This window comes from Zea mays, chromosome 3 (assembly GCF_902167145.1).
Source record: "Zea mays cultivar B73 chromosome 3, Zm-B73-REFERENCE-NAM-5.0, whole genome shotgun sequence".
Taxonomy (NCBI): domain Eukaryota; kingdom Viridiplantae; phylum Streptophyta; class Magnoliopsida; order Poales; family Poaceae; genus Zea; species Zea mays.
Window position 1 is genome coordinate 192,018,482 of NC_050098.1, and position 15,693 is coordinate 192,034,174.

General features: G+C 54.9%; 2 protein-coding genes across 2 annotated transcripts; both read right to left on the bottom strand.

The window, feature by feature from the left end:
* Nucleotides 1-6,131: 6,131 nt before the first annotated feature.
* Nucleotides 6,132-7,707, bottom strand: LOC100280818 (NHL25). The gene is made up of 2 exons (NM_001153738.2): nucleotides 7,513-7,707; nucleotides 6,132-7,281 (listed from the first exon to the last, which is right to left on the bottom strand). Exon 2 carries the CDS (start codon nucleotides 7,258-7,260, stop codon nucleotides 6,397-6,399), a length of 864 nt encoding a protein of 287 aa, NP_001147210.2. The 5' UTR covers nucleotides 7,261-7,281; nucleotides 7,513-7,707; the 3' UTR covers nucleotides 6,132-6,396.
* Nucleotides 7,708-8,814: 1,107 nt separating this feature from the next.
* Nucleotides 8,815-14,699, bottom strand: LOC109944880 (uncharacterized). Its single transcript, XM_020550439.1, has 3 exons — nucleotides 13,911-14,699; nucleotides 11,072-13,231; nucleotides 8,815-10,986 (listed from the first exon to the last, which is right to left on the bottom strand). The coding sequence occupies exons 2-3, from the start codon at nucleotides 13,197-13,199 to the stop codon at nucleotides 9,311-9,313; spliced, it is 3,804 nt and encodes a 1,267-aa protein (XP_020406028.1). The 5' UTR covers nucleotides 13,200-13,231; nucleotides 13,911-14,699; the 3' UTR covers nucleotides 8,815-9,310.
* Nucleotides 14,700-15,693: the final 994 nt, after the last annotated feature.

The window sequence follows — 15,693 nt, forward strand, 5'->3', positions numbered from 1 at the left end:
ACTTTCTCCGCGCAAACGCCAACGTCTTCGCGTGGAGTCCCTCGGACATGCCTGACATACCGAGGGATGTCGCCGAGCACTCGCTGGACATTCGAGCCGGAGCCCGACCCGTCAAGCAGCCTCTGCGCCGATTCGACGAGGAGAAGCGCAGAGCGATAGGCGAGGAGATCCACAAGCTAATGGCAGCAGGGTTCATCAAAGAGGTATTCCATCCTGAATGGCTTGCCAACCCTGTGCTTGTGAGAAAGAAAGGGGGGAAATGGCGGATGTGTGTAGACTACACTGGTCTCAACAAAGCATGTCCAAAGGTTCCCTACCCTCTGCCTCGCATCGATCAGATCGTGGATTCCACTGCTGGGTGCGAGACCCTGTCTTTCCTCGATGCCTACTCAGGGTATCATCAAATCAGGATGAAAGAGTCCAACCAGCTCGCGACCTCTTTCATCACGCCCTTCGGCATGTACTGCTATGTCACCATGCCGTTCGGCTTGAGGAATGCGGGCGCGACGTACCAGCGGTGCATGAACCATGTGTTCGGCGAACACATTGGCCGCACGGTCGAGGCCTACGTCGACGACATCGTAGTCAAGACGAGGAAAGCTTCCGACCTCCTTTCCGACCTTGAAGTGACATTCCGATGTCTCAAGGCGAAAGGCGTCAAGCTCAATCCCGAGAAGTGTGTCTTCGGGGTGCCCCGAGGCATGCTCTTGGGGTTCATCGTCTCCGAGCGGGGCATCAAAGCCAACCTGGAGAAGATCGCAGCCATCACCAGCATGGGGCCCATCAAGGACTTGAAAGGTGTACAGAGGGTCATGGGATGCCTCGCGGCTCTGAGTCGCTTCATCTCACGCCTCGGCGAAAGAGGTCTGCCTCTGTACCGCCTCTTAAGGAAGGCCGAGTGCTTCACTTGGACCCCTGAGGCCGAGGAAGCTCTCGGGAACTTGAAGGCGCTCCTCACAAAGGCGCCTATCTTGGTGCCTCCAGCTGCCGGAGAAGCCCTCTTGGTCTACGTCGCCGCGACCACTCAAGTGGTCAGCGCCGCGATTGTGGTCGAGAGGCAAGAAGAGGGGCATGCATTGCCCGTTCAGAGGCCAGTTTACTTCATCAGCGAGGTACTGTCCGAAACCAAGATCCGCTACCCACAAGTTCAGAAGCTGCTGTATGCGGTGATCCTGACGCGGCGGAAGTTGCGACACTACTCCGAGTCTCATCCGGTAACTGTGGTGTCATCCTTCCCCCTGGGGGAGATCATCCAGTGCCGAGAGGCCTCGGGCAGGATTGCAAAGTGGGCGGTGGAAATCATGGGCGAGACAATCTCGTTCGCCCCTCGGAAGGCCATCAAGTCCCAGGTCTTGGCGGACTTCGTAGCCGAATGGGTCGATACCCAGCTACCAACGGCTCCGATCCAACCGGAGCTCTGGACCATGTTTTTCGACGGGTCGCTGATGAAGACGGGAGCCGGCGCAGGCCTACTCTTCATCTCGCCCCTCGGGAAACACCTACGCTATGTGCTACGCCTCCATTTCCCGGCGTCCAACAATGTGGCTGAGTATGAGGCTCTGGTCAACGGGTTGCGGATCGCGATCGAGCTAGGGGTCCGGCGCCTCGACGCCCGCGGTGACTCGCAGCTCGTCATCGACCAAGTCATGAAGAACTCCCACTGCCGCGACCCGAAGATGGAGGCCTACTGCGATGAGGTTCGGCGCCTGGAAGACAAGTTCTACGGGCTCGAGCTTAACCACATCGCTCGGTGCTACAACGAGACTGCGGACGAGCTAGCTAAAATAGCCTCGGGGCGAACAACGGTTCCCCCGGACGTCTTCTCCCGGGATCTGCATCAACCCTCCGTCAAGATCGACGACACGCCCGAGCCTGAGGCGCCCTCGACCCAGTCCGAGGTACCCTTGGTCCAGCCCGAGGTACCCTCGGCACAGCCCGAGGCACCCTCAGCTCGGCCCGAGGCGCCTTCAGTTCAGCCTGAGGTACCCTCGGCCTCCGAGGGTGAGGCACTGCGCATCGAGGAGGAGCAAAGCGGGGCCACGCCTGATCGAAACTGGTAGACCCCGTACCTGCAACATCTCCAACAAGGAGAGCTACCCCTCGACCGAGCCGAGGCTCGGCGGGTGGCACGGCGCGCCAAGTCGTTCGTCTTGCTGGGCGATGAGAAGGATCTCTACCACCGCAGCCCCTCAGGCATCCTCCAGCGATGCATCTCCGTCGCCGAAGGTTGGGAACTCCTGCGGGAGATACACTCGGGGGCTTGCGGCCATCACGCAGCACCTCGAGCCCTTGTCGGGAATGCTTTCCGACAAGGATTCTACTGGCCGACGGCGGTGGCCGACGCCACTAGAATTGTCCGCACCTGCGAAGGGTGTCAATTCTATGCGAAGCAGACCCACCTGCCCGCTCAGGCTCTGCAGACGATACCCATCACCTGGCCCTCCCCTGCAGCGCGGGGGCTGGGTCCCACATGTCATACAAGCCGGCTCAGAGCAGAAGAAGCCAAACCGCCGCGCGCGGTACACACGACCACCCAGCGGTTACAAGTGACCCTCCACTTTTGCCCAGACCAACGGGCGAAAGGGGCGGACAGCCATGCGGGTGGCATGCAACCACGCTACGTGGGCATGCTTCTCCGACTCCCGACACGCCCAGCATGGAGGCCCAAGCCCACGCGTCACGCAACCGGCGCGCCGGATGCTTCATGCAAGAAACTGCACCGCCACTTGCGCCACCACCACGCCTCCTCGATTGCGGAACCAATACCGCGACTCGAGGCGACCCAGCGCACGACCTAGCAGCGCCAGCCTGGCGCGGCGGTCAATGCAGTCAAAATGGGCCGGCAGTAATGACGGTGGCAGGCGGGCGGGAGCAGCAGTCACGTCGTCAGCCAAGCTCACGTCCCATCCGGGGGCATCAAGAGAACCCCCTCTCATGGCGTGAAGACAACGCGCCCGTGATCCGTTCCTCGAACGGCTCGCACACGCGCAACGGCCGCCCCACCAACCACTCGCCCCGTCGCATTAGCTCCGCGGCGGGACAGGCGGCGCCTCTGGCAGGAGAAGCGGGCGACGCTTCGCCTTCGCCGTAATAACCGCGCCAAAAAAGGTACGCCGCGTCATTCGATTTCGCATCCTTTTCCTTTTTTCCTCTTTCTCTCTCTCTTGCAACAGGGACCGGGAAAGGGGGATACCCCGAAAAGGATCCTTCCCCGTGAAGGAACCAGGCTCCGAGCCTCCCTACTGATCAGAGGTTCGAAGGCTGGCCCCCCGAAGGGTTCGACAGCCGCCTCAGATCGCGTGGGCCCTACACCCACTACTGGTCAGAGGTTCGAAGGCCGGCCCCCCGAAGGGTTCCACGGCCGCCTCAGGCTACTCGGGCTCCGCGCCCATTACTGATCAGGGGTTCGAAGGCTGGCCCCCGAAGGGTTCACAGCCGCCCCAGACGCCGAGCGAGGGATGACCAGGGGTACGTTCGATACATAACCAAGGCTCGGGCTGCGCTCCCGAGGTACCCTAGGACATTTCCGAGACCAGCGGGAGCGATCTTGTAACGGAATCCCATCGGAGGGAGGCATCGAGCCCTTGGACCCCGTCGCCAGGGGACCGGGTCCGACAGATCACCCGCAGGTACTTTTGGGCGTGCCTCTAGGCCCCTAGCCGACCCCTAACGAACGGGGCACGGGCGTCCACTCGGATTACCCGCTTGCAGCTCACCGGAGACACCATGTTCGGCGCCCATCGAGGGCAACATGGCGCTTTCCCCCCTCCTCCTTGCGAAAAGGCGACGCGGGGGCGTATGTAAAAAAGCCGAGTCTGTCCCTGATCGCCCTCTCGCCCTGTGCAGAGGCTCGGGGGCTGCTCTCGCAAACCCGGCTCCGGCCGAACCGTTGACAGCGTCAACATACCAGCCCGAGAACTTGGGACCCAACCGTACACCCGGGCTACGGCCAGCTCGCATGAGGGAACGACCAGACCAGCCGAAGCATTACGCGAGGCATTAAGACCTCGAAGGAGTGAAACCACTCCTCCGAGGCCTCGGGGGCTACACCCGGCGGGTGCGCTCGCGCGCACCCACCGGAACAAAATGCAACCAAGAAAGGCTGGTCCCCTTGCAAAAAAGTGTGACGAAAGCCTCCAAGCGAGTGCTAACACTCCCTTCGAGGCTCGGGGGCTACTGTCGGGGACCATAATTAGGGGTACCCTCAAGACTCCTAATTCTCAGCTGGTAACCCCCATCAGCATGAAGCTGCTAAGGCCTGATGGGTGCGATCAAGTCAGGGATCAGTCCGTTCGAGCGACTCGATCACGCCTCGCCCGAGCCTAGCCTCGGACAAGGGCAGTCGACCCCGGAGGATTTCCGTCTCGCCCGAGGCCCCCCTCCGACGGCGAACATATTTCCGGCTCGCCCGTGGCCCTGCCTTCGCTAAGAAGCAACCCTGACTAAATCGCCGCACCGACCGACCAAACCGCAGGAGCATTTAATGCAAAGGTGGCCTGACACCCTTATCCTGACATGCGCCCCCCGGCAGAGCCGAAGTGACCGCCGTCACTTCGCCGCTCCACTGACCGGCCTGACAGAAGAACAGCGCCGCCTGCTCCACTCCGACTGCAGTGCCACTTGACAGAGTGAGACCGACAAGCAGTCAGGCCCTGCCAAAGGCACCATAGGAAACTCCGCTCCGCCCGACCTAGGGCTCGGACTCGGGCTAAGCCCCGGAAGACGGCGAACTCCGCTCCGCCCGACCCAGGGCTCGGACTCGGGCTAAGCCCCGGAAGACGGCGAACTCCGCTCCGCCCGACCCAGGGCTCGGACTTGGGCTAAGCCCCGGAAGACGGCGAACTTCGCTCCGCCGACCTAGGGCTCGGACTCGGGCTAAGCCCCGGAAGACGGCGAACTCCGCTCCGCCTGACCCCAGGGCTCGGACTCGGGCTAAGCCCCGGAAGACGGCGAACTCCGCTCCGCCCGACCCAGGGCTCGGACTCGGGCTAAGCCCCGAAAGACGGCGAACTCCGCCTCACCCGACCCAGGGCTCGGACTCGGGCTCAGCCCTAGAAGACGACGACCTCCGTCTCGCCCGACCCAGGGCTCGGACTCGGCCTCGATCACGGAAGACAGACTCGACCTCGGCTTCGAAGGAGCCTCCACATCGCCCAACCTAGGGCGCAGGCCAGCCACGTCAACAGGAAGCACCATCATCACCCTACCCCGAGCTGACTCGGGCCGCAGGGAACAAGACCGGTGTCCCATCTGGCTAGCTCCGCTAGATAGGCAATGATGGCGCCCCGCATGCTCTGTGACGACGGCGGCTCTCAGCCCCCTTACGGAAGCAAGAGGACGTCAGCAAGGACCCAATCGCTCCGACAGCTGTCCCTCCGCCAGGCTCCATCGCTCCTCCGACGGCCACGACATCACACCAGCTAGGTGCCAAAATCTCTCCGGTTGCCACGACGGCATGTACTTAGGGCGCTAGCTCTCCCCCGCTAGACACGTAGCACTCTGCTACACCCCCATTGTACGCCTGGATCCTCTACTTACGCCTATAAAAGAAAGGACCAGGGCCCTCTTAGAGAGGGTTGGTCGCGCGGGGACGAGGACGAGACAGGCGCTCCCCTGGGGCCGCTCGCTTCCCTCTCCCGCGTGGACGCTTGTAACCCCCTACTGCAAGCGCACCCGACCTAGGCGCGGGACGAACACGAAGGCCGCGGGATTCCCACCTCTCACGCCGGTCTCCGGCCGCCTCGCTTCTCCCCCCTTCGCGCTCGCCCTCGCGCTCGACCCATCTGGGCTGGGGCACGCGGCGACACTCACTCGTCGGCCCAAGATACCCCCGGTCTCGGAACGCCGACACTTATATACTGGTCTTCTGTATCTATATTCTGGCTTCGCCCCTAGACAGAGTAACACATAGATTTGTAGCCACAAATGTTTTGAATCGGCTTTGGCTCTGCCAATTTTGTGTTTGTGGCGGCTTCAACAATTATTATGCAAAAGCTTCCACACTGTGAAACCAAAAACATTTTGTGAAGATGCTCGTTACTTTTTTTAGCAAATTTGTTCTGATATTCCCCTGTGTTGCACCCACCAAATTTGAGCAAAATTAAGCAGCAGTCAACACTGAAGCATAAGAATTGTTTGAAGTCCAAATTAGTTGGATGGTAAGTACAAATTTGAGTTGCACTTGAACAAAACATTAGTCAATTCTTCAGTCTCGACTCTTGAGCAACTCACCAACATGACATTAGTCGCAAGACGATTTGACAGCGTTCCTGATATGATACTACGATGACAAGATCCACATTGGGGAACCAAACCAGCTTACAAATGAGGGGAAAACGCATCCTAAAACCAAACAAGAAGTGCTCAAGTATGTAATCCGCCACCATGGCGCCATCGTCAGTTCCTCCACCACGACAGGAGGCGCACCTTGACGTCGCACGAGTTGGACACCACCCTGGCGTCGGCCGCGAGCCTGTCGACCGCCACGGTGCAGCGCGCCCGCAGCGGCACGGCCCACGTCCTGACCACGCCGAGCTGGAGGCGCACGGGCACGTCGACGTCCATGTCGAACGGCACCGACCGGAGCCGTTCCGCCGCGGCCAACTGCCCTCGCACGCTCCGCGACAGCCGTACCCCGGACCCCCTCGCCCTCGCCACGACCACCGTCACGTTCCGGGGAGCCTGGTAGAGCGCCGGCCACGCGCCGTCGGCCAGGAGCGCGCCGCCGTACGACACGGAGACGCGGCCCCGGCCCCCCTCGTACCGCACGCCGAGCCTGCCGTTGCGGTTGTCGGCGCGCACGGTCGCGTCGAACCCCGGCGAGAGCGCGGCCGGGGAGGAGGAGGCGTTGACGAGACCGGAGACGGCCAGCGCCTGGACCGCGTACGCCGGCGGCTTCGGCCCGAGGACCAGGCACGCGAGGACGCCGGCGAGGGCGGCGGCGAGCGCGACTGCGGCTCCGACGAGCAGGCACGCGCAGGAGCAGCTGCCGCGGCGGCGGCGCCTGGCGCGGCGCGTGTAGTGGTCGAAGAGGCGCGCGTTCTCGGGCGGCGGGACGCGGAAGACCTTGTCCTTGGGCACCTGCACCACGTACGTGCCTGCGGGCGGCGGCGGCGGGACGGGCTTCTCGAAGTGGAAGCTGTAGAGCGGGCTGGAGGAGGGGTCGGACACGGCCGACTGGTTCATCTCGCCGGAGAAGTCGGAGCTGGAGGACGCCGGGTGGACACGGCCGTGCCCGTGCCCGTTCCCGTGCATCATCATCGGCTGCTCGTCCGAATCAATCTGCATGCACTCAACGGTGTGAATCCTACGATACATGCATATAATTATCCTTCCTGGGTGTGAAACTGACTGCGAATCCGTTTCTTGGATTCAAAAAAAGGGGGATTTAAAGCATGCCGTGTTTTTAGAATAGTAAAGAGCATTGGGAATGACATGTTCTGGCTCCAACAATCTAGAGCGTCAAACCAATCGTGAAAGATGAGAGCGATAAGGAGACGTGTGTGCTAGTACCTTGCCCGGCTGTGACTGACTGCTAGTGCTAGCTCGTCGTCGTTGCCGGTGCTTCTTCTCGAGGTTGTCCGGCGGTGTGGTGCCCTGGGGATTCAGAGTGGCGCGCGGCCGACCTCGACGCGAGAAGCGGGCGGACGGGGAGGTCAAGCTGATGAATAGCTGTGGGCTGTGGCTGGCTCCTGAGCTGGAGACGGGGATCACGGGAGACGCGGCAAGGTCGGGTGGCGGAGGGGCGGCTTTATACGATGCGCGGGCACGGGGGCCCAGGCGCCGACCCATCGGATGCGGTGCGTTCCAGTTCCAGGGAAAGAAGAGTTGGAACCGTGTCAGGGAAAACGGAAGGAACCGGGCATGGACTGATCTGGGAGCCATCGGCACTGGGCTGGGTGCACGGCAACACGGCTCCTCCTCGCGCTAGACGACAGGAGTTACTGATGAATACTATCTTCACACTGATGAATATGCCCACGGTAGCACACCAATCTGCAGGCTGACAAGCTGTATCCTACTCGTTGTCAAGCATTTCGGGCGGTGGTGGCGGCTGGCCAGCTGCTACCCAGCCCACGACGCGCCTGACAGTGGACCACGGGGGTCAAGGATCAGACTGCTACACAAGCGACGTAGCGAGCGGGTAATGCGCCCCACGCTCGCGGCGGCCGGCGAGGCCTGTGCCCGTGCGCCCGCACGTCTCGTCGTGCTGGTCCACAATGCCAAACTGCCAACCCAGAGACAAAACCAGTTTACTAGTATATGTCAAGAGATAATGCCCAAGCAATCATAAATAATCGGCGCAGCAGACGGTATCCTATCATTTTTCATCCTTTTTTTTTTTTGCACTCAAATGCCCTCACTGAAACCACTGCGTAAGCAAAGCAATGCTAACGTGTGGACTTTATGGCGAATAATGTGTGACGAGATAGACAAGACAGTCTGAATGCATCACTGGAAACAAAAGCCACCAAATGGGACCATCTACCGATAACTGAAGCTAAGCATATCCAGCTAAAAATAGAGAAATATCATATTTACAAACGGCTAAATAACTAGAATCCATGTACCTTCAGCAGCGAAGAGTGAAAACATATGTAATGCAGATTGATTCTTGGGGTGAAATCAGTCAGGTTATCTCTGCGTGGAAACAACAACGTCAGCGCTCTCAGAAATGGAGACGAAACGACCCTTCAGAAATTGACGGACGGGCGACATCTGAACTCGGAGACATTCGACCGCACGAGCAAGCGAAGCTGTGTTGGCACCAGAACCGTACATGAGGTACAGGACAAGTGCTGACAAATAAGCAGATCGCTGTAAATTAAACAGTTTATTCACGGTAAGGACACTAATAAATGTCACCGACACATTCAAAGGTGAAATACACCTATCTTGTTCTTCTATTGCCAGCTTCGCTAGTTCAAAGTTCAAACAATACAACAAAATCTCAATTCACATGGCAGAACAGATCGTTCCATGTCCCTGCAGCCACACCGAACTGTCTGGGCAAAACTTACCTCTTCAAATTACAGCCAAACGAGGGGGGATCAATCTAAAACAAACCCACCAAAACCTCAAAACAATAGCAAAAATAAAAAGCAAACGCATTCACAAAAGGTCTACTTCAGAACTTTGTGTTTTGAATGTGTGAAGTATATGCACAGTGGCAAGCCCGTGAAACTCAGCAATAGCGCTCCATCAATGCTTGCTATAGCTCCTTCAAACTTCAAACCAGGGAGCATTTTTGTCTCAAATTCATATATGGTGGAATTCTATTGATTCCTTTCAGCAGTCAATCCACTGGTCTTCACTGCTGTTCACTTTCCTCTTCTCTTTCACTAGAAACCTCCAACACCACTGCCTGCGCAGTATTCTTGGCACTGCTATCGGAGACCTTATCGGATGCTGCACCAATGTTGTTGTGACTCTCTGCTTCGCTAGTACTCATATCGCTTGTACCCTCCTCCGCTGGTAAAGCCTCCCTAGCATCTCCCAAGTTGTGCTGACTTTCGGCATGTATTGCTTCAGTAAGTTGATCAGGCTTCATGGATTCTGCCATCTCTACATGCCTATCCTTGTCTTCATTTTCTTCCAAGGAACTATTGACAATAGCATCAAAGTGCTTCTGGAAAGCAGCATGTATGTCGTCCACAGATTTCGCATCAATGACATGCAGCTCTCCAGCAGCCCCTTTGGGCTCTGCAGCATCAGCACCTGAGATCTGCAAAGTTTCAGTACCCATGGTGGCCTCAGAGACCACACCATCACTAACCAGCCTAAAGGCAGTCTCAATATCCTCCAGAGATTTTGCATCTAGAACAGTAATATCAGGATCAGCTGTAGTTGTCGCTAACTCATTGATAGTGGCCTCTGGCTCACTTGATCCAGCTGCTAAGGTCGCTGGTGATGGTGTATCATCAGCAGGCACTTCTGACTCACCATGTGGTAGTTTCATCTCCACATTCATTATCATTGCTTCATAGGGGCTTGCTTCAAGGATCCGTCTCCGAGGATTGTAGACAGTCTGCTCAGGGTCATCATGAGATGCTCCAAACGAATAGCCAAATTCGGAGCCATTTAGGTCATCAGCCAATGGAGACTGCTCCCTGGATTCTTCAGCACCAACTTCCGACATGGTCAAGGAGACATTGTCAGATGTCTGAGGACTAATAACAGAATCTGCAGTAACACTATCGGTAGTGTTATCACCATGAGAAGCCTGATCTGTCACCTGCTGGTCCAGTCTCATCGGTTCAACTCCAAAGTCTCCCACCACATCCAATTCAGACAGGAAACTTTCATCAATTCCACTGCCTTCCATAGGCTCAGGATAGATTTTACCAGCCTCATCATCAGAATCAAGTAGATATCCGGCAGTTGCTTCGCCATGCATGTCGCTTATATCCACCTTATTATGTTCAGCAGCCATCAAAACAAAGGGATTCAAGATTTCTGCATGTTCACTTGATGGAGATTGGGTGACACCATTAGCTCGAGGATATGAGGAAACAACTTCAGAGCATAGAGTTCTGTCAGTTCCATCATCAAAGTGCTCCTCAATTACATGCAACCCAGTCAAGGCAACAACTGAATCAGTAAAAATTGCTGCTTCATGATTTTCTTGCACGTTGAAGTTCTCAGCAACTCTCTCCTCTGGGATAGGGTGTAGGTCCCTAGATATGACCGGCAATGTTTCAATGACAAATTCAGAAGGCAGCTCCATAGACCGATGAATCAGGTTATCTAAAGGAATTTCGTCGTTTGAATATGACATGAGATCAACATTTCCACCTTTCTCAGCTGCATTGTTTGCACCAAGTATGGCTGTGTTTGAGCTTGATGCAACTTCAATGTCAAGGTACTCTAGAAGATCCCCAGAATCAGATTCGCCCTCCACAGGTGGCCTGGAAGAAGAAACCCATTCTGAGCATTTAACTTCTGTGTTAAGTTGGAAAGAAGGTTTAGCACCAAGGCTGTTGTCACCTGCATAATGGGATGTGGTTCGAATAAAAATGTGAATACAAGTATTAAGCAATCAAACAAAAGTTGCCATATCAAACTTGCTTACCATCTCCATCTTCCCAGCTAAGCAGGTCAGGGACTGCATGAAATGGCATCGTTGAACTCCCAGTTGATTCTGGTGCATAATCTTCTTCACATCCTTTTCCTTTAGTTGAAACAAGATGTGCTTCCCTTTCTTGTGCTCTTTCAAAGACAAAGTGCTGTAGAGCAATCTCACGGTCATCGATGTCACTGTGGTCTAGTTCAACATCTATGGAGTTGATACCATCTGAGCATTCACTTCCAACATCTGCAAGGTCCTTTTCATCTTGGTCCTTATGATCCTCCTGATCAGCAACTGAAGAAGCAATATCAGATTCAGTAACAGAGCTCATCTTAGACTCAGACTTACCACTGAACTGTCTTTGGAAATTGCTTGCATTCCATTCCACAGTTTCAGGAACAAAATATGGCTTCAGTCTAGAAAAACGCTTCTCCTGGATCACATCCATCCTTCCAAAGTTGAAGCTTTCATGTCTTCTGAAGATCATGTCACGACGAGGAGAAGTCGCAGGTTCTCCAGAGTTTAAAATATCATGTGCATGGACGACAACACTATCATTTGACTGTTCAAGGGGAAGGTCAAACGGGTTCTTCCGTGCATGCAGTATTGAAGGAGCTGAGCCAGGAATTGCTGCTTCTTCAGAATCATATGGAAGGTCAAAAGGGTTCCTCCTTGGCACTGCAATAGGAGGTACCTGTGCACGGAAGCGTGACAAATCATCTAAACTTCTACCAGAGCCAGCACTATGAACATCTATCAAGTTGTTATCGATTTCAAATGTCATGTTCTTCCTCGATCTTCGTCTAGCCATCAAAATTTCCAACCTGCGGTTCCTTTCTATCTCAGAATATCCAAGATCCATCAGATTCTTTTCATCATCTGCAGTCCAAAGAAATGCAGCTTCCTTCCCATCATTTTCCTTCTCCCCCTCAACATTATCTTTAGCATCAATGTCATCACCCTCATCATTACTATCATCGTCAATTTGATGATCCTCTGAGACATGAGAATCTGTGTCTGAATCATCATTAGGAACAGGATCAGGGCGATTGGAATCAGCACGCAAAAGTGGATCAATCTCATCAAGAACGGGAGCAATGTCAGTCATGGAAGCATCAGGAGAACTCTCAGTTTCATCAGAATCAAAACCAGATGAACCATCTTGACTGCTAACTCTTGCCCATGGTGAGCCAAGAGAGGAATCAAGCAAATTGTCCTCAAAAACATTGCTAGTATCAACATTAAGTCTGCCATTGTTTTCCGATTGGTCAATAGGGACAGAAGCAGCTTGTTTGCTAGTTCCAGCAAGCTCTTCGGTTGTCATCGCTTCAGAAATATCTCTCTCTTTGATAGCTGCTGAATCTACATATACTCTCTGTTGATTAAGTTTTTCTTCCATCTCAGCATTCTTATTAACATTCTCACTAGAAGAAAACAAACCAAAAGGTATATCTTTGTCATTGAGACCACTCCGACAGGCCTCATCAAATAGGCTAGTCTGACAGTCGGCCCTATCCTGCATGAAAAAAGAACCTTCCGATTGCCTTTTCTTGGTGAAGGTCAAGTCCTCCCCTATCACAGACTCTTGGCGAAGATTGACCATAGAAGGAAATGGTGTAAGTGTTCTAGATATGTTACCCCGATCACCTCTCTCATCTTCTTCACCAGCTCTCTTCAGAAGAGGGATATAATCATCAAGGTCAACATGCTCGCTAGCCCTCTCTCTGAAGGAAACTTTCTGTTTGGTTTCCCTCTCTTTGAAGTTTGATGCATTCTCCCTAAATTCAAGTACAGAAGGTCTCTGATTTGCTTCAAAGTGGACATCACTGGACGAATTTCCAGCCATGGAAGTTGAAACTTCTGGAGTGTCCCTATGATCTTTACTGGCCTCATGAAGATTAACTTCTCCATAACTCAGTAGGATTCCAAGAAGAAGAGCAGTGCATATAATTACAGGTGAAGAAGAAAGCAGGAACACAAAGAGCCTTGGTGAAGATCTGTAGAATAGATAGAGCAAAACACCAAAACCGAAAAGGATAGGGTGTTCTGAAACAAATCTATAGCCTTTTCTAATGGATAACCTCAAAACTTTCTTGAAACACAGAGGAGCTTGTTTTGCCACAAGGGCCATTGCATGTAACCCTCTTATCCTCCAACACAAACCTACAACAAGCGAGAAGAAAATAGAGAGGTTAAGCTGAGTAGAACAAAGAGGCAGTGTATGGATTGATGGGAAGATACAACAGAATTCGGAAGCTTCTGCTATGCTAAGTTGATAAAGCCAAGTTAAGTTCCGGCACGAGTTAAACCAAGCTGATTCAGGGGTGGGGGGGGGGGGGGGGGGGAGGTCTCTCAAAAGAAAATCAACAAAACAAAGCTAACGCACATTAGATCAAACGATCGTAACTGCAATTAGAGCCCTCCTCGTCATAACTGCACAAGTCTGGCCTCGAATTTATAAGCTGAACTCAAGATCAGTAACAGCAGGCACTTGTCAGCCGAACAGAGCAAACCTAGCCCTGAATTTATAGACTGACCACCAGATCACCAGCGACGGCATACCATCGTTCTAGCAACAGCTACAGATTCTATGACCAAAACCTAATCCCCAATCCGAGGGGAAAATAAATCAGATCGTGGTACACGAACAACTGAGGCGCCGCCACCTTCGCTTCTGATCAAGCAAAGGGCAAACAGATCTTTCACTTCACCCCTAACATCTCAGCATGATGGCCCAAATCCACAGATCAGCGAAGCGAGACCATCCATCCCAGAGTCCAGCCGAAGCTCATCAAGTACAACCCCCAGTTCACTCAGATCGTGCCGTAAGGAGCGTACATACCTTTGAAGAAACTAAGCAGTAGCCCAGCAGCTGAGAGCGAGGCCTGCGGAAAACTCCAAGGAGCAGCGGCAGGAGAAGAAGAAGTGGACAACGGCAGTGAACCGAGACCCTGTGGCGATGACAGCAACCAGGGGTAGGCAGAGCAACGGAGGCGAAACCGAGTCAATAAGAGCAGCAAGGGATCGGCCCCGAGGTCAAAGCCAGCAGAGCAGTGGTGTATGCGCGAAACGTGCGCGCGTATCCGCGCGTCCGGATACTAGTCTACAAGCACCGGAGGGACGGACAGGGAGGCCAGAGCCTAGAGAAGTGGGGGTCGGGAGTTTTGGGGGGGCACCGCCCCGCCACTTTCGGCTGCGGTCGCGGCGGCGGCTGTGGTGGAGCCAGGAGTGGGCTGTGGGCGGCGGCGGCGGCGGCGGCGATGGCGATCGCCCGAAGAGGAGAGAGAGGAAAGCGGCAGCCGTAGCGTTTAGTAGCGGGCGGCAGGCTAGCAGGCAGGTAGCGGCAGAAAGGCGGGGCGGAGTGGTGGGCCCCGGGGTTCCGTCTCCGTTGCGGCGTTGGCGCCTGGCCGGGTTGACAGTGACGGTCCCGTGCGGCTGACGGTGGTGGACCCAATGCGCGGGGCCCGGACATGGTTCGGTTTGGGTCGGGCGACCGTGGGTGGAGCCCGGCCCGGAGCTCCGTGTAGTTCCTTGGACAGCCAAGGTGCTGCTAGCCTGCTGCAGTGCTGCTACTGCACCCGGTCCTGGTGCCGCTGCGGCCTTGCGGGTGGCGAAAGGCGAATACGAGCGTGGTCGTGGAGCGACGCCACACCACCATACATGACAGGCGTCAGAATTTTCTTTCGGTGGTGCGCTGGCGCAGGCTACGCTGTCGGAGGCGGGGCGCGCCGCCGCGGGCGGGAATTGCGCTTCGCATCTCGCTCGCTTCAGCTCCGCTCTGCACAGTGCACACACCACACAACCACAGACGACGATCATCTGGTGCTGCGTGATCGTACTGTAGTGTGCGATGATCTTCATCTTAGGTTGCTTTTTTCTTCTTCTTTTCGCGTCGGTAAGGGCATCTCTGAATGGTCTGTGGCTCTGTACTTGATGAACTGTTAGGTGAACGAGACAGACCCTTAACCAATGACGTTGGAACATGGACATTCACGGCCGCTCTCATCCGAAATCCAAATCCATCCGGGGCTAGGGTGCAGTGCAGCTGCTCAATGGTCAACCACCACCTGTCGAGCCGCCGCAGGGATGGGAGAAAGCACCGTCGATTCCCTGGTTATATTTCTGAACACATCGATGCCAACTATTCAAGCAAGGGCGTAACACTGTTCATGCATGCTTGTTTCCTCAAAAAAAACTATTGCATCACATATGTAAGGAAAAGAAAGCACCATTGATTCCCTGCTTATATCTCTGAAGTCTGAACATATCGATGCCAGCTATTCGAGCAAGAGCGCAACACGGTTCAAACATGCTTGTCTTCTAAAAAACTATTACAGCGAAATTGGACCGATGCCGATGTATAAGGACACTTGGACTGAAGAAAATGGACGATTGAGATGATCAATACCTCTCTTGAGCACCGTTTGCGTTACTAGACGCGGGCGGACCGTCTGGCCCTGAGGCTCAGACGGTCCGACCTACGGATGGTCTGTCTTTATGCGCGCACACCTCGTGATTAGACCAGATCAGACAGATTAACTCCTATCTCCATATGTGTTTATCCCTCTAAACTCGTGGCGGTTGTTAGAAGACATCTAGAATTGGGTCCAAACCTCCCCTTATAT

Excerpts from the sequence above, each read along its gene's own strand:
- LOC100280818 (NM_001153738.2), bottom strand. The coding sequence starts at position 7,260 with ATGATGATGCACGGGAACGGGCACGGGCACGGCCGTGTCCACCCGGCG.
- LOC109944880 (XM_020550439.1), bottom strand. The coding sequence starts at position 13,199 with ATGGCCCTTGTGGCAAAACAAGCTCCTCTGTGTTTCAAGAAAGTTTTG. Across the intron at positions 10,987-11,071 it reads TAGCTGGGAAGATGGAGATG|GTGACAACAGCCTTGGTGCT; the intron begins GTAAGCAAGTTT and ends CCCATTATGCAG.